This window comes from Streptopelia decaocto (assembly GCF_964273445.1).
Source record: "Streptopelia decaocto genome assembly, chromosome: 4".
NCBI classification, from domain to species: Eukaryota; Metazoa; Chordata; class Aves; order Columbiformes; family Columbidae; genus Streptopelia; species Streptopelia decaocto.
In genome coordinates, this window is record NC_138658.1 from 37,368,833 (window position 1) to 37,393,991 (window position 25,159).

The 25,159-nt window shown below is 34.6% G+C and overlaps 1 protein-coding gene across 2 annotated transcripts in view; it reads right to left on the reverse strand.

Moving 5' to 3' along the window:
• SPOCK3 (SPARC (osteonectin), cwcv and kazal like domains proteoglycan 3) overlaps positions 1 to 25,159 on the reverse strand; it is a 200,142-nt gene that overhangs the window by 51,123 nt on the left and 123,860 nt on the right. For both annotated transcript variants that reach the window (XM_082050152.1, XM_082050151.1), the window contains exon 6: positions 7,027 to 7,141. In XM_082050152.1, coding sequence (XP_081906278.1) covers positions 7,027 to 7,141 — 115 coding nt within the window. The remainder of the gene's footprint in view (positions 1 to 7,026; positions 7,142 to 25,159) is intronic.

Below are 25,159 nucleotides of genomic sequence, written 5' to 3' on the forward strand. Positions count from 1 at the left end.
TTATTACAAAAGCACATTAATGAATATTAAATGAATGTCATTTACAAATACAATAATACAGTATTTTTGTGCTAGCGAATTCCCTTTCATATCATAGCTATGGAAATAATTTGCTGATACAAACAAATTCTGGCTAACATTATTAGTCTGTTATTTCAGAAAAAAAAAATATAAAATATAAAGATACTAAAGCAATAATGTCTAATTAAACAATAGTATTTTCTAGTAAATATCAAGTAAAAAAATGGTGTGTAATTCACCTTATGTAAACTGGAGAGGAAAAAAAAGGCATTTTTAATGAATTAACCGCACTGAATTTTAAGTCACAAAAATCTAGTATGCAACAATTTTTACTTCACCTTCAAAGAGCTTCTATTTATATATAATGTATACTTACAGCTCAACATTACTGTAAATGTATATAATCAATTAAATAAAGTTAAAAGCAATATTTTAGCTTGTATATCTGGACAAATATAGGTCTAAGATGAATAGTTTTGAGATTTAAAAATGAATACTATGTATTATAGTATAAAAAGCAACAAAAGCAAAATGGACATATGTTGCTAAGTCAAAACCCTCTCAACTGAAATGGATATACAACGATAAGTTTTAGTTTTGCAGCATCTTTAAAATCACAAAAGGTTTCAGAAACATTAGTAGAGTGGGAAAGTTTTCCTTTAAGGTCTTTTCCCCTAACACTGAAACTGATTCACAGTTTTAGAGCCTATTTACATTTAAATCAATGGCAAGATTAACACTGATGCCAGTAGTGAAAGCAAGAGCAGAAATATTTGCCCAGATCTGATTTTTGTGGTCAGCCTACAGAGACATCAATCTCAAAAAGTACACGCCAAAACAGATAAGACAAATTCCTGGTTCTGAGTGCTTCCACTGGTACCTGTGCACTTGCATTTCAGACTATTATGAGAAAAAACAGCAAAACTTTCTGATTAAGCAAAAAAAGCACAGAGGCTTACATGCAAATTTAACTCATGTATAAAATGTTGCTACCATCTACTCTCCTAAACTAGCGAGACTGCCTCCTTCCATTTACTGTGAATATTCCTTCAGAGGAAGTTAACAACTGGGAGTAGTTTCTCCATGATGAAAACCAGTATGCTTCTCTTTGCACTTCTTTTTAGAGGCAAGTCTCTTTCTATCACAAACATGGCAGAGGAAAATTAGATAGTATAATTAGATCTTTTGGGAAATATTTTAAAACTCCTAACTTAGTTGAAAATAAACCCCAAACAGCACTGTAACATAACAGTCATTTTCTTTGGTGGGGTATTTTTGTCTTATTTGAGGTCTGAAAGTCAATTTTTATCCTTGACCACACATCGTGAACTTCATCTTATAGATGGGAATTTTGCTCATTGTCTCATGTAAATGCCTTCTCCTGGCTAACATGAGTGATCAGGCCTAATTGGTCTAGTATATGTTGTTTTGGATACAGATTTTACTCTACTGGTGCCCTGGAGTTAATCTTGCAAAAGAGAAAAAGGGAATTACAAAACAGTACTATCTGTCCTTGAAAGGTAATAATACAAAGAAGAGATTAAGGAATTAAAACAAATGTTATTTTTGGCCCTAAATATATTTTTTTTCTGAAGTCTGGAAACCATTCAGTGTTCTCTTTGAATACAAACAAAACAAAAGTTCTTTTTTGGCATCTGTACCTGTACTGTATGAAGAGTTGCTGAGGTCATGTGTTGAGAAGCTGCTGCTATGTAAATAAGAGGATTTGGGAGAGTGCTGCTTTCCTATTTGTTTAAAAAGAGTCCCTATATTTGTTTTTCAAGCACTGATGCACACAGAACAAAACAGAATCCACAGTGTCTTTAATCCTACTGCTACTTATCCTCACTGCTCCATAGCAATTAACAATTCAGTAGTATTCAGTATAAAATAGGATGGAGCTGAGAAAGCAGCTATATTCTGTGATTAAAGTCTTTCAGGGACACTAACTGAAAATACTTGCAGCATGCAATGTTGCCTTTTCACTTCCTTCTGGCAAAAGCTTAGACTCAGAGTATGGCATTTATAGCAGCTTCCTATGCTACTCATATAGTCCTCCTCAGATGACCAGATAAAGTTTTTCATCCTAAGTTTTTAATTTAATCCACATATAATGCAAGGAATGAAGCAACAACTGCTGTCTTCTGAATGAGGACCATTTCAACATATACTTAAAAAATATAACTTGTAACAGGTTTCAAGTCAATATGTCATGTTCAGTAAATGGACTGTAAACACTTATTTGAGAATATGAGTATGCTGCTAAAGAGAGAGAGATTTTGCATTTTGTTAAAAATTCAAGATAGCAAAAACACCACCACATAAACAAAAAAGCAAATACAATGCTTCTGGGATCATGTCAAGGTATCACCAGGTTTGTTATGCAATTACAAGGGTCATTAATGATGTTCATTAACATCAAAAGAAGGCCATGTACCTGAGAAAAGTATTTTGAATATATTAACCTGCAAAATAAAAACATTATTGTGAGGCAGAAAGTTCAGTCATGACTACAGTTAGTTGAGCTTTTTGTTTTTGTTCTCCACCCATTATTAACTATTGAAATTACAAAAGAACTCTTCCACGACTCCACTCTTTCAATCAGATTTAAAAACTTACTTTTTTATTTTCTTTGAGGAATCTTGATAATATGTACTTATGTTACACAGATTTGTCCATTTGAACATCAATTCAGTACAAATCAAACACAAATCAGTACTGGACTAGAAAACTGGAAATTAAATTGTAATAAAATTTACTTTTACTTATTGATTGGGAAAAGACGCAGCTGAAAACAAGAATAAGTTAAAATTAGCAAAAAGTGCCAAATGACAGAAGAGCACTCAATAAAACTATTTTTGTTCTAAACCCCACACTTTCTTAAGGAAACACATTTGGTAAAATGAAAATCTGTTAATGAGACAAGAAAACATTGAGATAGAAAAGTCTTATCACTTTCACCTCTACTGCTCTATTATTAAGTCACCTAATTTTTCCTGAAGAAATTTTGCTGTTAATATTTTAATCTCAAGTTGGCTGAAAGGAAAAACTATTTAAATAAAGTCAAAAGTCAACTGCCAAAAGCTTTGTAATACACTTTAAATAACTGAAAGAGCAGATGTAGGTTGATGAATCATACATTACTAAATAAATGCAACAAAAGTTCAAATAAATGTGCTATTGCAGTAGGTGAAAAAGATTGTTTAAAATGTGAAGCCCTAGCTGGTAGCAGGTAAGTCTGTGAGTGTCTAAAATTGAACTTATGAACCCTCAAGCATAAGGCTGCTACTTGCTAGTTGCAGTTGCTATGGAGTGGTGTAAATTTTGATAAAACAGAAGTGGCATTTTCTGAATCCTCCATTAAATAAATAAACATGTGATAGAACTAACAATTAGGGGGCTGATTACACATTGTGCCTCTGCACATCAACTATTTAGATTGGGAAAACGGGGGCAGGGGTGTTGGGGGTGGTAGGGACTGAAAGGATGGATCCTGGAGGACGAATGGCTTCCCAGAAAGAAGAAGGGGTCCCTGAAAGAAGACAGTTAAGATCCTGGCTGGTAGAAAAATGCTGGCAGTGAGGAAAGATCCTAGAGACCAGTGAGACGCACTGAGAATAATGCTGGGGGACTCCCAGGGACCAGAGCCAGTACCACCTGGTAGGTAACTGCATGGAGCTGCAGAGCAGAAACCAACATGATTTTCCTCCTGACTGTATCAGGTCAGCAGTCACCTCCGTGCTTGGAAGGTAAGCTGAGATCTAGTGAAGGTAGTGCTGGGTGAGAGGGTGAGAGATTGAGTTTGAGAGATGAAATTGAGTAAAAGCTGTAATCTCACCAGTTCTTAAATCCCAGTATCCAGATGCACTACAGGTTCTTGTTTACTCTGTCTTGCCTGTGATAGGTACAGAATAGGCTAAACTTCATTGCAGAAGGTGAGTCTACAAGTTCTTATTCATTTAGATATCTGAATACGGAAGCTAAGCATGCTTCACACCCAAAAGGCAGAAAAGGGATTGATCTGGTGCTTGTTTTTTGGGCAGTTGAGGATGGGTGGATGGGTGATCTGAATTGCCAGAAGGTAAAGCAGACAAGGTGTACAGAGGTAAGTGTTAAAGATTAACAAGACTTTGTACATTCTTAAAATAGGGTGCAACTTGTTTTTATTTCTCTTTTTAAAAATTACTGGAGCACCTGCTCTAGTTTATAGTTTATGATACCCATAGCTTTCTCTAAACTAAAAACAAAAAAAAAGACAAAGATAGACCTTTATTTTATCGTTTTCTTTTTTGCTTCTTTGTTTTGTTACTAACTTACACACCTAGTTCTAGACCAAGTTCTTAGCCCTTTCATTTTTGCATTCAAGCTAACAGCCCCTGCACATTGCTTAGGTTCAATGTTACTGAATATATCACTAAAATGAGCCAGCTTTCACAAAAAACAGAATGCTTGCACCTGCCTCATACATTCAGAGAGATGGATTAGATAAACTTCAGAGTCACTTCCAACTAAGTTTCCTATGACTTTATGATTAGGTCCACATACATTTTAAGAGGCAAATCTGTTTTTCTGAATACTGGTTTAATTTTGCTTCCTAAAGGAGTATCAGATTCCACACCAAGACTACTTGGGGAAAGTTCATAGGCATACTTTGCTCACTAGATGCATCAAAAATTCAGTAAATTTGTCAATTTGAAAAAACGAAAAATCATTTTAGGGGATGCATTTTAGGAAACAGTCACTTCAATTATTGTTGAAACTGGAGCACCGATTTTACTTTGCCTCTTTGGCTTTGCCAAATTTCTAAGCAACTGACGCATGTATACAGCTCAGAACACTTAATGGAGTTCCATTTAAAGAGAAAAAAAATGTATTCTTACAACAGAATTTCTTATAATGAAAGTTATAGCAAATTTTGTATTCTGTTACAATAATGGCTAAAAGTAATGATACTCAGCTTTCATATTTCTCATGTCTCCTATCCTTTGGCATTGTAAAGAAATGATACCCAAATTTCAGTGTTGCAGTAAAACATAGCAGCTGGAAAAACCCTGTATTTTGCTTGCCCTGACAATCTGTCAGGAGAGGATTAGTGTTAATTCCCATACTCATATAAGATCTTTTTTTTCTTCTCTTTTACATAACTAAGCACAAGTAATCTCAATCCCTAGGCAGTATAAATCTTCAAGAAGAATTAATTCCTAATTAAAAACAATTCTATTTTGTTGAAGCCAATAAAATTTGTCTATAGATTGTTTTCAGTATTTAAGTTCAAGAGCACCAAAAATAGAATGTGCTTGAAAGAACAAACTCATAGACAAAAACAACTGCACCAGGTGAAACACCTTCCAGCAGAGAAAATGTTAATTTTATTTTGTTAAAAACTGAAACAATGATGATACCATATTCAAAAACTAACAGTGAAGAATGGCAAGCCTGCTACTCAAGAAGAGATATTTCTGGCTCATTATCTTAATTTCACTTCATGCTCACTGTTAAGCAAATAATCACACATCTATGCTGGCGATGCAGAAATTGTTGCTAGTGAAAACTGCAACTGCATTAATGCTACACTATGTCCCTCATCGAAGACATATTAACCATATAAGGCTGGGTCTTCCCATGTTTTTCTTTCAGGCTGGCACTAAGAGCAGATAACAGATGTATCTATTTATTTACAGTTATTACATGAAATTGTAAATTAATGCTTTAAAAAAACCTTAAGGCTGTATCATTTCGCAGAGCAGTTTTAGCACAGGGAATATTTAATTACACAGATTCAATTAATATTTAATTATACAATCAATGATATTGCCAGAGACCAAAAAAGTGACCTAAAGGAGTGTTTCAGAGCAGATTTTTAGTTGACTTGTATGCCTGCACACAGCTCAATGTTTGCAGTGGTCATCTATTAATTGTTAAAAGAACATTAATTCATTTTTTTCAATCTAGGAAAAAAAAAAACGCAGTAGCTACAGATTATCATGGAAATTATAAGATTCTCTTGCACAGAAAATTTGGAATAGTGCAACAAACCATAATGAAATACCAACATTAGCATAATCCAGGAATATAGTGATGGTTTCTTTCATCTTTGAGGTTGCTACATGAAAAAACAAACAAACAAAAAAAAATCAAAGCTAATTTTGGTGTGTTTCCAAAGAGGATACAGGATATCTGTGCATAAAGATTTTAGCTTGTTCATCAAAAAAGTAACCATACGGAAAGAAAAAAAAAAAATACATCTGAGATCAACCTAATGAAACACAGAAATGCAGACCTCCAGTCAAGCTGTTTCTGGCAAATTCAGGTCCATGGTGGGCTAAAACCTCATGCTATGATGGCTTTCTGTTCAGAAGCAAAGATGGTATCCTGTTTTGTTTGTTAAACAACACAAGTCACCTGGGATTCACTGAAATACAAATAAGCTTAGCCACATTTATTTTTTTTTCTCCAGTCACATCAATGGCTAAGCAGCAGTGCTAAGCAACTGCATTTTCCAGCAGCCTAATTTCATACGTGTCCAAAAGAAAACTGATCTATTCCTATCAAACATTTTTCAAACAAAGAACACATGTTTATATGACAGCCTTTACTAATAGCTCTGTAGCTTAAGTGCAACTGCTTGCAGTAACAAGGACTTTTAAGTTTCCTTATTTTCTATCACACTTCATTTTCTTGAATATTCAGTTGAAAGCACTGAGGAGTAAAGAATAAACTTTTCTTTGTCTTCAGTACAGCCATAAGCATCTCAAGGAGTAATAAAGGGTAAAAAAAGAACAACAATAACTCATGCAACAACAGCTGAATTTGAAAAATACAGTCGTATTTTACTGTAGGCACAATCTCAAAACCCACAGCAAAGAAAGCAACTTTGAATAAAATAAAGCTGGTTTCATTCAACAATAATCAGTGTTTGTGACTACTGTACTCTTCTATGAGCAAAATCTTATTTCCTTCTAGAAATGAGCTGTTAAAAGTATCATACAAATTACCATCACTCACCTCTCCTATCATTTCTGCCTGCATTTGTGGATTTGTCAGAAGGGCAAGGGCAACGTCCTTCGCATTTCACTGAGATTTGTTTTCCTGAGACACAGGCTTGATAGTCTAATTTGCACTGTAAGGAGAGAGAATTACTCTCATTAATATAAACACCTTTTATAACAAAAATTATAGCTCTTCAAGTAATTCAAAGCAATTTTTCATGAAGTGCTTAAATCTTTGCAGACATAGGTGCTAGGAAAAACATTTCTGCAGCATAAGCTACCTTTGTACTAAGAATTAGATTAGATAACGGCATAAAGTTTTTGTTTCCTAACCTGGCTACAGTTGCAGGCCCAATTCAAGCATGAATGCACTTGTGGTGTTAGACTGATTTGAACATGAATACTAAATGGAAGTAGACTACATTGGTTTTATTTGTAATATTTGAGCAAATAAACAAGGCAACAATATTCATTATTGATAGGAAGCAATTAACATCAAATTATTATAGAATTTATCACTTAATTTCTGTGTTTAAGATGACAGCATCCTAGTAAAAAGCAGTAACAAATTATGTCTGATGCAACTCTGCACCATGATAGTCTTTCTCAATATAGAAACAAGTTTAATTTGTGTGGTTCTGATCTGCATACTTACAGCTCCTATTCCAATTCAGAAAGCACACAAAAATTAACTACATCTAACCAAGAAATGGAATTATTGTTTCAAGCATATAAACATATAACATATTTAAAGACAACATATATAGAAAATAACATCATTGTAAACAGTGTCACTCTTACTGAAAAGCTAAAGATTTTTTTTCAGAAACAGAAAGAAATAGAGGAAGATGGCTATTGACAATACTTCATCCTCAAAAAAAGGACAGAAGATGTCTCATTAGTCGGGTAAGGGATACAGAAGTGTAGGAGTCAGAAAATCAGTTCAAGTAACAAATAAAAATATGAAGTGTTTTCTATGCATCACAACACTTCAGAAGAACAATCTCACCAGAATTTGGGACTTATATTCCCTGACTCATCTTTTGTTTGGGTATCTAACTTCGGTTTAATATACGATTATAAGGATTTCTGGTAAACCCTATAGTTGAAGTTTCTCCTAAAAATTAGTAAAGGGTGGGAGCACTGTAGCTATGTAAGAATAAAGGAGCCTCCTGGAAGACTGCACTTGAGGTTTCCACTAGTATGCAGATATAAACACTGTGAATTCACAGAACTTTATCACCCTTTCATTCAGACTTCTAATCCTGTCACACTCTCATGCAGTTCTTTGCTCAGCACAAGATTAACTGCATCACTTTCTTGAAATAATACCATTTTGCACCACTGCCAACAGCAAAAAGGAGAGATATTACAAGAGACAGAAAAGAATACCTCAAATTTTGTTTATTTACATAAAAACACCATTATAATTCAGTTCTGAATGTGCTACCTTTTGCCATATAGGCATGGTTAACAGACAATGACGCTAAAAGAATCTTTCAATTCTAAGAAAAAAAAAAGAACAGATCTGCTCCAATTGAAAGCTACACGAATAGCACTGATGTCTCAAAAAGGACCATAAAATTGAAGCCAAGCAATAAGCTGTGCCTATGTTGACTATGAAACAAGTGAATACCTTTTGTTTCCCTGCACTATCATCCTGGCTGTACAGGGGAGGGCTTGCATTAGCTGTGAGGCCCACCAGACCTCTTTCCAGACAGTGCACGACCTAATTAATATTTTAATACTTGAAACACTCTTCGGAGTTAGTAGAATTGATCATAACCAAATTTAATATGAGGTTCTGTTGAAAAGAGATAGCTTCCCTTTTTTAAGATCTGAGAATTGTTATTGTTCAATCTTAGTAGCTTAAGGAGTCAAACCTACAAATACCTATGCTTTAGGCCTTGATTATTCCTACTGTTGACTGAACTTAATGAGACCACCATTTAAAACTGGACATATAAAACTTGCTTCAGGTTTGGTTTACTGAGAATCAGAATACAAAGAGTGCAAAACAAAGTAGGTGTGGTTGTTTTTTGTTTTGTTTTTTTTTTTTTTTTTTGATTTCTTTAAGCCTTTCCTTGAGAGATTGTATTTCATAGACTCCAGTGGTTCTAATTTGTTTACTTGGATGTTGTTGGATGTTGCTGAAGAAACCAGTAAACACTTCAAAGCTGCTCCAGCTAACATAATGAATTGTGAATTTAGTCTTTTTATTTTTCTTTAAAGTTGTCTACTCAGTCCTTGCAAATAACATTGCCTTTTTAAATGTTAAGAAAAACTTAATGTCTGACACCTGCCACAGGCACTAATACCTGAGTGAGTGAAAGATCAGCACATAACACTTCCAAATCCGAATTCCCATTCTCAGGTAAGCTGGAATTTTACACTCACTTCACTAATTTTATGGACAGGCAAGCAACAGAGATAGATTCCTTGTCTCCAGAAGCAAAGCAAAATTATGGTGCTTGCTTAAGTCAGAAAGGAATCAATGGGCTGTTCTGACTATTTCATATCAGTAGCTAATGACACCAGGAACATAACTACAGTTGAAACCCACCCTTGTTCCCCAAATAAAACAATACACCAGGCTATTGCAAAGCCAGCTCAGCTAAAAAAAGCTGGATCAGACTTCCCTCAACATTACTCTCAAACTGGTAAAAAAGCAAGCAACGTACCTGAAAATCTCCACAGAAAAAGAAAACTGTGGCATACAGAATATGAGGACACAATGAGAAGTAGTGGAACAAAGGAGACTTAGTGATGAAATTACTCGTTTTGTGGTGAAAATATCTGAATAAACACCAGAAAAATACATGAGCTATTATGTTATGAATAGCAATAAAATAATTCAAATTTGTTTGGCTTTATTAGTGACTGTTCTATGTGGCGGAAATGTAACATGAAATTTTTAAGAAACTAATCTGTTGGATTTCACAATATTCCTTCTTCATATTGGTTTTATAAACTGTTAAGTGATTGTGCTACTTTCATCACAATCCCTTATACACATTAAAAAAATACTGTTCTGAATATATCTAGCTTATTTTCTTCTGATCTTGATTCCCCTTTCCTCTTAGCCTATCAGTTTTCTACATGTTTCTACAGTTTCACTATGTCCCATTTGTATGTTCGATTTTAAGGATACTTGAACTGTTGGAATTTTCACACATTTTGTTTCAAGACAGAAGAACTGGTATTTCTGACTTCAGAGAAATATGCTGCACAATGCTTAAAAAAAAATAATTTCAATACAAAGAATATGCACCATGTCAGAGGGGTCTCTTGGCAATATATTTCAGGATGAAAAATTTCTCATTTCTGTACTGTCAAGTGTTTCATAGAAAAATGCCATTTTTTTGTTCATATTATGCCTGTTTGAAAACCTGTTAAGTCTTAAATGGACTCAACATTCTTCAACATTTGCCCAAAGTAGTTGTTTACTGAAGTAGACACAAGCAATTAAAATCTGTGGGAAAAAGATCAAAGAATATGCCATCTTTAGACATGACTCACACAGCTCTACTGCTATTACAGTAAAGATGAGAATAGTTATATTTCTGGAACAACTACTACAGCGTATGTTATTTTGATATACACAAGCTCTGATCTTAGAATTCTTATTACAGAATTGGAAAGATTAAATGTCAGTAATATGTTTCACTAAGCTCTGCCACCTTCCATTCCAAAGCAGCTACCTGTCTAAGGCTGCCAACTGGATCTCTGTAAACTACATATTTAAAGAGCCTAGTTTTGCCCCTAAATGGAAAAAAACTAACCTACTTTTCCATGGAAAAAAAAGGTGAAAATACAAGGAAAAAAACCCCACTATTATTTTTGTGTGCATTTGATTGGCATGAATACAAGGACAAGACACTTCATTATATGAACAAGTCTTATGAGGAGTGGTTCAGGCAACTGGGGCTGTTTAGCCTGGAGAAAAGGAAGCTGAGGGGAGACCTTATCACTGTCTACAACTACCTGAAAGGATGTTCTCCCATGTAGCAAGTGATAGAACAAGAGGAAATGGCCTCAAGTTGCGCCATGGAAGATTCAGATTGGGTACGAGGAAAAATTTCTATATGGAAAGGGTTGTCAGGCACTGGAACAGGTTGCCCAGGGAAGTGGTGGAGTCACCATCCCTGAAGGTGTTTAAAATAGACGAGGTTCTTTAGGGCTGGAGTTGGGTTAATGGTTGGACTTGATGATCTTGAGGGTCTTTTCCAACCAAAATGATTCTATGATTTACTACATGAAGTCCCAAACAATCCCAACTTTCCTTGTATTTGTAAAAAAAGTTCCAGGTAAATAACATACCTTTTGATATATACGTTTTTACTTTTAGAAACTCCACAAATCATCTTCCTGTGACCAACTAACCTAATTTTTCAAGTCTGAATAACAGTATGCATATATGGGGAGGACACTGATAAAACCTGTGACTTGGGAAAACTTTTTGAGGATTTCAAATACACAGGAAACCTCTACAGAAAGGAGTAGTACGCCAGAATGAGTGTCACGTATACAGAAGTAAAAATCTCTGTGTTGAGTGAAACAACATTTGGAGAATATTTATACAGTCTAGAAGTTTTAAAATTAGTTGAATTTGATATTTACATTCTTGAACTCTTAAACTAAGGAAATTTACAGCCATTAAGAAATCGTGAAGGACAGAAAATGTACTATTAAAGTGGAAATGAATGAAAATATGAAGAAAAAGGAAGGAAAATATGATCTCACCAATTATAGAAAAAACAGCCTTTAAGTTTGATTTCTGGACACCTAGAAGAATAAAGGAGATGCTATAGGGTTTTATCAGGCAAATCATTATAGATCTAATTTCAATCTATGAAAGAAATTCTAGAAAACAGAGGTACATTAGATTGCAAGTACCTTGATTTTACCAAGACTTGACACACTTTTGAATTGCAATGTAGTAAGTTGTACTGGGAAGTCTGCTATTTCTGTGATCATATTATAGGAGCAGTACAAAACTAGTTGAAGGTGATCATCAGAGTGCAGTAATCAACAGCTCACCATTAAAATGGAAGACTGCACTGAGTGTACCTTCGCAAGGGTAAGTCATGACCCTCGAACTATTTTGTCTTTTCATTAATGGCTTGAAAGATGAAATAAAAGATATCCAATTAAATATGGAAGAGACTAAAATAACTTTAGAAGATAGGAATATAATAAAAATATTCATATTATTGGAATAGGCTAAAAATATAATGTACTACACTACAGAAAACTGCTATGTTCTACTCTCAGATAGACATAACAATCACTTTTAAAGTACAAGCTATGGAACAACTTGCTAGATATCCATTCCAAAGAAAAAATAAAAATCTAGTGATCATTATGAACAATTCAGTGGTGTTTAAAAACATTACCATACCAGGATATATAAACAGGACTTCAACCTACAAAACACGGAAAATAATTCCACGCAGCTCTGACAGCACTTAAAATAGAGCATCCTGACCAGCTTTGTGACAAGGTTTCAAACAAGACAGGTATTAATCGGGAAAGGTCTAAAAAAAAAAAAAAGAGTAAAAGGAATGATCAGAGGCCTAGAAAATAGAATGATTGAGAAAGAGGCTCAAGGAGTGAGAATATTCAGTCTTGATTTGCGTAACCTCTGTCAAATAGGTAAAAGGTACCTGAAAGATACCTGAAAAGAATACCATGACAAATGTTACAAGAAATAATTTGTTTTAATTGCTGCAGAAAAGTTTCAGCTTAGATACTAGGAATACTTTCTAATAATAAGGGCAGTGAAGTATTTAAAAAAACAAATGTTGGAGAAGTTTATTGAATCGTAATCATTTTCTTTACAACGAGGATTTGATAAATCTGTCAGGAATGACACCTGTATAGTTTATCTTGCTTTGAGAAAATGGTTGAACCAGATGGCATCACACTTATTCAGTGAGAAAGTACATGCTAGGCCTGCTCTGGGAATGAACCAGTGTCAAGAGACTATTGCTTGCATAAATCTTGTTTGTTTGCTGGATAAATTGAAATATGTGTAACGAATGAACTAGGGAGACTGCATGAAAGAAAAGGAAAATAATGCTTATGCTGGTCCATGGATCTTAAATAACTTACTTCGGCAAAATTCTGTTTGGTACTGAGTGTATCTGTGCTCTTCTGAGCTCTGAAAACCGAGATACGATTTGGGAACATGCTGAATATTTTTAGATAAACTAAAACAAAAAAAGAATTGAACATGTAAATGCTTTGCAACGTGAAACATGAAAAAAAAATCCTCTAATTGGACATTTAAATCTCAAAAATATTTTTTTTGTTTCCATATATCTGCAGAACCATCTTCTATTTGTAAAACAACACTCATAATCACACAGAGAGACTATGTGTGAGACTGTAAATTAGTTGTTATTTGCAGTTGTCTCAAAATTTACAAGGAATAAAGATATACTAAAGTATACAAAGAACTTAGTTTAACTGTGTGGCTACTGTATAACAGAAGACCTAAAACTGTGGTGATCAGTGAATAGAAAAAAATTACTGAGTAGATACAAGAGAGTTATGTCAATTCTGCATGCTGAGTAAAGAGCCTTGTGGAAGAAGCAGCAACAGAATTAAGATTGCATTATATGCCTACTAGAAAAGACAAACAGGGCTTACGCAGCATTAACTTTGGCATTTCCCAGCATTTCCTCAATTTGCTTTTTCTCACAGACTTAATTCAGTTCCTTTTTGAGCATGCTACTACTTCAATGGCAAGATAACATATTTTTCCACAGGAGTAGTGTCTTGTCAGGAATATTTAGCAGCTTTTAAACAACTAAAGCTAAGTAATGAGGACACATGTAATTTCTCTGGCAAGTAAAGAACAGAAGCTTATGCACTAGTGCCTTCAGGTGCCGTCTGCAGATACTCCCTCCAATTCCTCCTTTCCTTCCCCTTATACACACTGGACAGCAGGAAGCAGAGCTGGTCCACCCCTACAGTACAGAAGTCAGCAGAGGTTAGCTGCTAGGGCATTCGCCTACATCTCCAACACATACTGCGTCCATTATGCGCTTCAAGTCCTGATGCTGAAAAACTGAAGATACGTCAACACACGTTTTCTACCACATAAACACAACTTTGCAGTACCTGATGAAGTGTTAATTCAATGTGAAAGTCTTCCAGAAATGTTCATGTGCTGAGGTATATGACACTTACAGAAATGCTTTCTACAGCACCATCACATTAAATGCTGAGCACTTAGCAAATTAGTTTTTTAGCTAAGCAATAACTAATACACAACTGTAAAAAGTGTTTCATCTTTGAAAGGTAAAAGTCAACTTTAATTGTACCTTTTCTCAATAACGAGAGCTCTGTAGAAGCCCGTGACTTTTTTTGTGCATTTAGAATTGAATAGGGCATGTGGCTTCAATTAGTGTCAGGGGAGGTTTAGATTGGATATTAGGAAAAAGTTCCTCACGGAAAGGGTTGTCAGGCACTGGAACAGGCTGCCCAGGGAAGTGCTGGAGTCACCATCCCTGGAGGTGTTTAAAAGGCGTTTAAAAGGCGTTTAGATGAGGTTCTTAGGGACATGGTTTAGTGCTAGATTTAGGCTAGGTTAAGGTTGAACTCTATGATCCTGAGGCTCACTTCCAACCAAAATGATTCTATGATTCTACCTAATTCTAACAAAAAATACACTGATGAACAATTAAATTCAGTTTCACCTGATAATGATTAGTTCATAGGCTACAAATACTGAAGTCGAACATATACTTCCATACAGGGAAAAAGTTCATAGTTTTTGTTTGTAGTGTTTTGGTGGGCGTCATATTTGGTGCGGTTTTATTTGTTTGGGTTTTGTGGTTTTGTTTTGGTTTGGTTTTTGGGGGTTTGTTTTTGTTTGTTTGTGGGTTTTGTGTTTGTTTGTTTGTTTTGTTTGTGCTTTTTTGGTTGTTTTTTAAATATTAGCATCAACTGCAGTCATGGATAACGATTCTCATACTAACCAGTGAGAAACAGGAGAATAGGAGGCCCTGCTTCTGACTCCTCAACTCTTCCATACCCTTGTTCACTCAGCTTTAACCAAACTTCCAGTTATAGTATAAATAAACAGAATGGCTGAAAGAATTTGGACTATATTATCAAATTTACATATTCCTACGAAAAAAACCTCACAGTTCTTCCTTCCCTGTCGATTTTCTCAATGATCAACAATGGGTGGTTAGGAGATATTGATACAATCAATGGGATCTGATCAAAGAGCTCTTTGCTTGAGTACCACGAAGACAGATGCTGAAGAAGAGAATGAAGTGTTAAATATTTCTTCCAGTATCATCATGTGTCTTATTGGTAGAAATCTCTCCTGTAGAGCTCCACATTCATTAATACAGATCTCTGCTTTCTCTCCATATTTAGAACCTGCTATCTCTTGACAGTTGAACAGATAATCTCTGATTCCAGTACTCAGTACTGTGTGCTTTCAACTTCATTTCATGCTATTTTCCTTATCCACATTCCCATTTTCTCACTTATTCCCTATTTCATAAAGCTTACATACATTCCCCTCCTCAAAATATGCTTTTACTCTATTATGTGGAAATTGATATGTGAAATTATTGCCTCAGATTTGAGAGTGCTAAAGCAAAATATGCAAGAAACTATAATATTCTTTAATTGGGATGGTGATTCCTGTTACCAGTCATGGGAGAGGTGGACAGTGTGAGAGCTGATCAAGTTATGTTCCACGTCCAGTTCAACATGGAGCATTACTTGATACAGAACATGAAGAGAGGTAAAGGACTGCTTGACACAAAGGGCTGATTCCAGGCAATGGCTGGTACTGCTGCTTCGTGCAGTGATGTCACTTTACATTGGCTTAAAATAGAGGTGAAAATATGGCCATAGGTAGAGATGTTAATGTGGTAAACCTAATGCTGAAATGATTATATTTTATAATTGTTTCCAAAAAGCAGCCAAGAAGGCACAAGCAGTTGCAACATAGAATTTCAAACTAAAACCAGCTAGACATAATGCCAAGATACCACGTTTTCAACTAATTCAAGCTTTAGAAATTAAAAATTAATATGCAGATTTATCTAGGAAGTGTCATCCAGATGTACAGAAGTACTTTTGTCCTGTCAGTAAACTGTTAGTCATGTGTCTTGTTTACTTAAACCATAGGAGTTTGGGTAAAAAGCTTTTCAGCAAACAAGTACTACTATTTAAATGAAAACAACATTCAGACAATATTAACCATAGAGACATGCAATTAGCATTTTGACCAGAGAACAAAAGGAAACATGCCTATTGAACTGAGACCCTGAGCAAAGAAAATCTTTTGTGGTTGAAAGAGAAGTGATGATCCACTATTTATAAAGCTATGAACTAGAGAAAGCAATTTACATGACAAAATGAAAACCTGTATGCAGTTTTCTTCTTGTTCACCTCTACAGTTCTTGCCTGTTTTCTTCAGCACTCTGCAGTGCAATGGCATAAAAAGAAAAGCCAGAAAACAGGTTAACTAGCTATTCAGTCTTTTTCAGACACCCTAGAAAATATCAAGTCACAGGAACATGCAGATAGATGCCCAGGGGGATTGTTTAAAATCGGCACCTACCTGTCTTTGTTTCATACTCGGTCTTTGAGAGACACTTGATGCATAGAAGGTTCTGAAAATTCTTCTAAGTACCGATCTGCTTTTTAAATTAGCCATCTGAATTTTTAGGTACCTACTCAGTTTAGTAAATATATACCTCACCATCGCATTCTACACATTTTGCAAACAGGTAAACTAATATTTTATACCATCAAATGAGAACGTAAAGCTTAATTAATGTTAAATGACAAAACTCTGTGACATCCCTACTTGAAAATACTATTTCCAGTAAATTAAAACATTTTAATAATAATGCTTCTAGTGATTTTTATGTAAAAAACTTAATATATTACCTCATATCCAAATTCATATTTCAATATTCCTTGAAGACAATAAATTCTGTAAAAATCAAGATATTTCAAATGTAAAAAATAATTAAAAATATTTAGAGAGTCTTGATTAACAAAAGGGGCAAAAATATATAACCATATTATTCCTACCTATATTATTCGTTCTGATTTTGGCTTATTCCAAAACTATAAACACTAATGCAGTTTGAAAATACACTAAAAGCTTCTTGTAAACACGATTAATTTAAAAAATTTCTCCTTCTGACATATACACGCATATAATTGAATCTATAAATTCAAGCTCTTATTCAGAGCTCTTGCCCACATAGTTGAAATTTCAGCACTTCATCAGGCTCCCTGTTTCGAACTTCTTCATCACTTAGCAGACCCAAGCTACCAATGCACAGAATGTCACCAACACTGTATGCACATGAGATCCTTTGTCTACCTTGTTGCTGGCATTCATGGTTTTGTAATCTGGAGAAAACATCTTGAGAGATCAAAAAAGGAATATGAGAAAATGAGGAATATGAGGAATGTGAAAAAAAAACTATTTAATTCTCCTAAATAATCATCTTAAAAACAGCTGACCATTTTGGTTCAATATCAGACAAGAAAGATCTTCACTGATTTTCATCTGACATGCAAACTTCTGAGTAATGGCAATGGTAAAAAGTAAAAAGCTATGAAGCCCTATAATAAGGCACAAATGGCTTGTAAAAGCAGGGAATTTTTTCTTAACAGAATCTGTTTATTGCTTATTAACATGCAATATCACTATATTTTTAATGTGATATGGCATCCTAAGCCATGCTGGCTGATTGCATTACTAATTAAACAAGTTCAATTTATCTAATTATATCTAAGTTGAAATATTTATAAAGTTAAATGTGAGCTAAAATAGCATCTAAAGGGCATGCTCATTAGTCTTCAATTACAGGAAAAATAATGAAAGTAATAAAAGTAATGTGCATGGACCTCGCTAGTCCATGCTGGGTTATCCTGTCCAAGTTTCTAAGACGTTTAAACCATACTATTTCAACTGAGGAGGAAACAAAACAAAACAAAAAACCTAAAATCTCTATAGTTACTTACATTTAGGTGAAACCTTCATCAGCGCACTACAGCATCACTGTTTGGATCAGAAGTCAAACACACCCAGGCACCCTCAGTTTTCTTACCGTCACATTGACTCTACAGCTCTCTAGCCTGTTTTTTCATGCCCCTAAAAGCGTATGCTAAAATTCATTTTAACTTGAAGTACTAGATTTTATTTATTAAACAGCCCAAATTAGAACGCTACAATGTTTATGAAATTCCACGTTCATCACAGTTTTCACCCTGTCAGGGAAGAAACATGCTGTTGTGCAGGTGGGAGTTAATATTCGGAAGCATGGCTGGTTTCCCTAGATTACACATATCTCTTCTTGAACTCAGAGAAAACTCTTGTGTAGAGACACACAGAACTGTGTCTAAATCGTTCTACTTTTTGCTGTTACTACTTGATTTCTAAAATATATAAAAGATTTCCCCATTCTGTGCCCAACATATATGGATTAAAACCAGGAAAACACAAAGCCAAGTCTTCATATGTCATGTTCTGAATGAAGATCTAGAGTGGCAAATTTTGCTACACAAACTCTTTCTTTTCTATTCCAGTAAGTCCATGGCCTACAATGTTCCGCTTTCTTTTTCTGAAACTTTGCTATGATGCAGAGGTCCCACCTCTGACACTCAATCATAATTTTCAGATCCCTGTCTCTCCATTCAGATCAATGTCCAGATCTGTTCTTTTGGTACTTACATTATTTTACTTCATATTTTTTTTTCCCATTTACTCAAGATCTCATCCCAAAGTACATCTGTTTGTTAAGAAATACTTGGTTTCACCTTGATCTCAAGATTAGTGTGGAAAAGCAAACAAGCAGAACAAGCGGCAACGTCTTAACTTGTGGAAGAAATATGTCTATTATTATTTGCTGCTTCTAAATTTAGAAGACAGCTTAACAGTCATTGGACACATAAATAAACAGGTTGGGCAGTTCTCTTTGCTAGAAATGACTGAAGTTGGAATAGATCACAACCACACCACTAAAGAAATCTGATAAAGGTAGAAAGAAGGCAGGTTTATGGAAGGAACCTTAAGGATTTTGTTTGAGAGCTGGCTAAAACATTTTGAACACTTCTGAATATCAACTATTCATTTCTTCAAGGTTTCTTCTCTCTTTTTTTAATTGTAAAGTGATATGATTTTGAGAGGGAAGTGAATGTGGTTACCAGGCAACGCATTAGAAAACCTGAATCCCAGACAGTTTCCTGTTGTTCGATTGAAGAACTATATTATTTACAGCCATAAATTTAATATGCCTGAGCTGTGATAACATGTATTTGTTTGGTGGCGCACTGTTGAATGTTAAATGTGGCTTATTAAAGCCCATTAAATAAGACTAGTCTGCATATAACAGAAAACTACACAAACATCACCCCTCCCTTTCAATAAAAATTTTAAAATTCTAAATTACAGATGTATTCTAAGCAGAGAATCTTAAGTATATAAAAACATACTATACTGGCATTAGAGCATCAGAAATATTGAAAACTTCAAAGAATATTTGAACAATCCTTATGTGTCTGAATGTGTTTTCAGTGACATATCTAAATATTAATTGGTTCATGTTTACATCATTTCATTGTGAGCTTTACAAAATTACAAATTAAAAAAAAAAGATTGAGACTTGGAACAGGATTCTTTGATGTTACAGATATTTTACCTCATTGACATCTGCTAAACTACCAGGACTGAAGCTTTTCTTTTTCCCTGGGATAGCATAATTAGTTTATAGAACTGCTGGTCTGAATTTCTGTTATGCTGTCTGATGTTACTATTTGAAACTTGACAGTATTTCAGTTTCTTGCTAAGTGCAAGTATGACCTACATCAATAGTGTGTAAGAACATGTTTTTAGAAGCTAGACACTTCTGTTTGATTACTAAATTTAATTGCAAGTTCTAAAAAAATACAAAAAACTACAAAATAAAAAACTTACATTTTTTTCCTAGTAATTTTAACTTCATTTGCAGTTTTGTAGCTTTTCAAATGCTTACTGTTCTGTTAATTGCTAAAGAAAACCAAAACAGTTAAGAAATGTTAAGTACACCTTTTATGCCTGCTACATCTATGTTGTTCCAAACCCCTTCTTAAAAGGAAAAAGAATTAAAGGATACTGAAAAAGGGAAAGAAATTAGAACCAATATACATTTATTATAACTCTCCATAATACATAGTATATAGAATAGACTTTGTTTCAACACAACAAAATTATCCATGGTTTCACTACTAATTGATAAGCATATATTTAAAGTTCCACTATGACTAAGAGGAGACAAGGAGACACATAACAAAAACCAAACAAACATGGTCCCATGGTTCACTGCGCTGGGAGGTGATGCCTGGTTTAAATATGCATGTAAAAACGTATGATGCATCAGAGCTAAGATAAAAATAACAGAGAGAAAAAAAAAGCAGGCATTTAAGTTAGTTTTTGTAGTTTGTTGTTTTGTTGTTTTTTTTTTTTTAAGATACCATTGTGTAGCCACATATTTTATTCTACAGCATAAATTTCAGAAAATGACCTAAAGGACCTAAAATTACTGACTTCCAGGGCACACTGGTGATACAGAGAAAGAGAGAGACTGCTCTCTGGGAAATAAAAAAAAAAAAAGTTTAATCATCCCATTCACACACATCTATAGCAAAACAAGAAATGTCTTTGTTGTTATATTTTCTTCTGTTTGCTCATACAGCTGGAGTACTGTGGAGTACTGCCTTGTGTACAATGACAATTTAGGCAGCCATGGCTCTCCCTCAACCCTGGGACACAGGAAGGAATGTTCCAAGGAGAACAGATTGACATGCCCAGGATGGGATATAGGGCTGTCAGAGATAAGAGAACAGAAATACACGATGCACCACTAAACTTTTTCCTTTCTAATAAGTGCCTACATGAGTTTTCCATATCATCTCCTACACTGGCACAGTCTTCGGGGTCTTCTTTCAGAGAATTATTATTGTAATATTTGAATGTTTTCACTGGGCCAAGACCTGAGCCAGTTTTCTTGTTTGCCGTTTGCCACTTTCAATCTCATCTTTGTCAATACCATTCTTACCGTGGATTGTCTGCTACTAACTCTCAAAATCTGTTCCCTAGGTTGACATAATCTTGTTTCATGCCCACTGTCTTTTTAACTGTTCTATCTCTCCCTTTATAAAAAGGTTCTTATCCATTTGTTTCAAAAAGACCCACCCAAACAAAAGCCCTCTTATCCCACCTAACTACCTCTTCAATTACTACTCTCTTTATTCTCCACTCCACCGACACCACGCTCAATAATGAGCTTCTGCGTGGTATATCTGTAACAATCTTCTCTTTTCACCCCCTTCTTGCAAGGGGACACAGATCATCACTATATTCTCCACTGTCTTCTCAGGTACCTTAATGTTTCAAACAGCTACACAAAATTAAGAACAATATTGATTGTCTCTCAATGCTTCAGACCCATCTTTCCATTGGTTTCTTTTCAGAACCATTTTCTGCTCTCCACTATCACTCCACAAGCATAGCTACACCAGCGGCAGATCCTCTGTTCAGCTCCTATGCATTTCTGCCTGCATATAATGTGCATATATTCTCCTGGAAAAAAAACTCTTGTGCCAAAATGATTCTGACTATTCTAGCTGTAACTCTAGTTACAAGATTTTGAATACTATTTTCAAAAGATTAATTTCTGCTGATTAAAGCTACCATTCAGAGAAAGACTGTTTTCCAGATAAGTATGGATGTCTCTAATGCAACCTAACAGTTTAAGAAGTCTGAATCTTTAACTTCTCCACTTTAAGTAATTTTATTTTGTTGTTTTACTGGCTGTCTTGTTTGACAGTTAACATACAAATTTAGATTTTCATGAATAGTTTCTGATTCTGAGTTCTTTCTACATGCATTATTTTGTATCTGTATACTGCTCCTGTGACATGGGAGTTATTTAATAAACACTGACACTTGTTTCACTTTCCCCTATTTATCCCATTCTTCTATTGGTTTGTCCTTCCAGTCTAGATTGTTTCTATTCTAGACAAACTTTAGACTGTTTTAAAAAACAATGTAGAGACATTACATAGATGAAGGCTTAAGAAAGTATTTTCCAGTTCACAAAGCAGCATTTTCTAAATTTTTATTGGAAGTATTGAAGTTTATGTATATTTTAATGTAAATCCAATATAAAATTTTGTATTAAACAAACATAGTATTCTGGAAACTAAATGCAATTCTTGTGAGTATAAATATGTCACCTTAGTCTAATAAACACTGAGATGCTCAAAATTTCAAAATATTGACGGTTCTATGAAGTAATATGTCATCTAATTTATCATGTCCATTCTCTACAGCTTTAGCAGCTATTTATTTTAAATGTAGTTGACAAAAAGAGATCAGTTATATATAATTTGGAATTTTTAGTATACCAGCCTGTTTGGAAAACTGGATAAAGTGAGTGACCCTGCTGATGCTTCTCTGTTTTGTTTTTTTCTTTAATACCACATCATACCAATTTAAAGGTTCCAGATAAAATTTCAGGCATTACTGGCAAAACCCATTGATGACAGAAGCAGGAAAACCAGTCTGATTTCCTGATTATTTTTTTTTTTTTTTTAATTATTATTAGAGTGGGTGTTTTTAAGCATTTAAATAATAAACAAGGAGTTTCCAGTATTTCTGTAAAGATCAGTTTATCCTCACGAAGTAGGATACATGGATCAATCAAAGAGGATTTCATCTCACTGACTACTAGTCAGTCTCATTTAAGAGAGGTTTGTTATGTTGTGGGTTGGCTGGTTGGTTGGTTTCTGTGAGTTTGGTGGGTTCGCTTGTGTTTTTTGTTGGATTTTGTTTTGTATTTTTAAGGGGAGGAGAGAGTGAGGCAGAAGGAGGGCTAGACATCGTTTGCTGCTGTGTTTTCTTGGTTTGGATTTTTTGTTTGTTTCTCATTTGCCAACAATATTATTTGCCAATAACTTCATTTTATTTGCCAATGTACCTCAGTCACAAGCCTTTAATTGTAACAGTTCAACACAGATTTTGTTTGTAGAAGCCTTTAAAGTTATCCACTTGAATAGGGTGATTTTGGCTGGGTCTTGCTTGGGAACTGGACAGAGACATGAATTTTAATTTTGAGAGGAGAAAACCTACTTTTATTAGGAAAAAAAAAATTGTGCTGCTGAGCATCTCAAAGAAGTTGCTTCTTCCAACTGCAAAAATATGGACCAGAATGCTGCAAAATAATTTACATGAGAGAGATTACATTATTTTATTACTAAAGATGGCAGGTAATGATTTAACCTTATTATTTTTGGCTATGTTTCTACTGACAGCTAAGTCTACAGCAGATTGCTTAGTAACAATGCAGATAAAGAAAAAGCGGCATGGATTAGCCCAAGTTAAAAAGTAAGAATGATATAGATTCAATCATGTTTGTGGAAACTGCTTTCATTTACTATTGCAATGTAGGTATCTATTTCTAACAATCTTTTCTGAAGTAGAAAGGAACTGCCAACAGCTCATGTGACCTAAAAATTCACCACAAGCTAATAAATATATTTAAATCAATTTAACTTTTACAATAGGATGATGTTTAAATTAACATTGAAGCTTCAAAATGTTGATATTTATTTTTTATGCTTCCTGCAAACAAGCTCTCTTATACCAAACGCATTGCTAAGAAACACAGATTATTAAATAGAAGTCCTGAAATGAATAAAGGCAACAATGATATAAAAAGAAAAATGTTAAATATGGGATACTATGAGAGTAAAAATCTAGGAATTTAGGTTCATGTAAATTTATAAATAAAATTTGGACAGAGTAAGCAACCAGTACCAAACTCCTCCCTCCACACGCAGTGTGATCTTATCCACTGGCTTTCTTTCGCCCTCCTAGTGAGAAATGAATCATCAGCTGGGAGACTGAAGAAAGTATTTAAATCTTTAAAAAAAAAAAAAAAAAAAAAAAAATCAAAATCCACATACCTAGCTATCTGTAAAGTATATCAAAAATTCATATCCTTTTAGCTGTTGTTTTTCTATACCTTTTCCATCTTAGTCTGAGAAGCTAGTTTAGACCCATTATTTTTGCAAAACCTGATTTTTATTGCTATTTATACCTATAGGGATGTCATCAATGACATGAAGTTTTCATAGGGAGCAGAAAAATATTTCATTAAAAATTCACTATCAATGTGAAACCAACTTGAGCAAATTGTTGCTAACAATAAAACTGATCTAGGACTTACTGCCAAGAGGATTCTGGAACAAAATCATGGAGCAATGTACATATTTTAAGGATTCATTTATTTCTGTGGTGTTCTCCTTTCAAAATACTCAAAGCATTGCGCATTGCTCATTGATCTTAAGTAAGTTAGACTTGTGGATCACATTCAACCAAAGAGAAAAATTCAGCCTGTTGTACCAAACATCAGAGCTGTAATTAAAATACACAAAAAACCACCCAAAAGGCAACTCATCTGCTGTGTGAGCGTATTTTCTCTTCCTTGTGGCCATTTTTCAGAAGGCCCAGTTATAATATAGCACAATATGGAGAATTGTTCCAACAGAAGCATCCAAGCCTGAGCATCATCATCCCATCCACAGCTACATGAGCTTTATTGTATGCGTGATGGACAGCAGTGAGTTGCATCCCTGGGTAAAATAATGGCAAGAGGTGGGATGCTGGCCAAAACTACCACTTCTGAGGTGCACTCCATGATCCTTTGTATTTCCCTATCAGTCCCAGGAAAGATGAGGCCAGACAAAATCTGCAAAAGCTGTCCTGGTAGCAGTGGCCATGTTTTCCCTGAAGAATGGATAAGGCACTAAATATATAGGGGTACCAAAGCCCTATGTTACAGCAGTGCTTGAGAATTCCTAGTATTAAAATGAATAAAAAGTGTCAAAGTTCAGAGAAATGCAGAAGGTGAAACTAGACTAATGAAATGTAAAACACATGCAGTATTATTCAAAGGCTGTTAACTAAAAATTTTTTGTAACACCAGCCTGGTAAGGAAACAGCAAAATTTCTTTATACCGAATTTCTTCTCACATAATAATTAATGTTCACTTGGATTACCCAACATTTTAGCACATAATGTTTTTATTTCAACATTCTTGTAACGCTA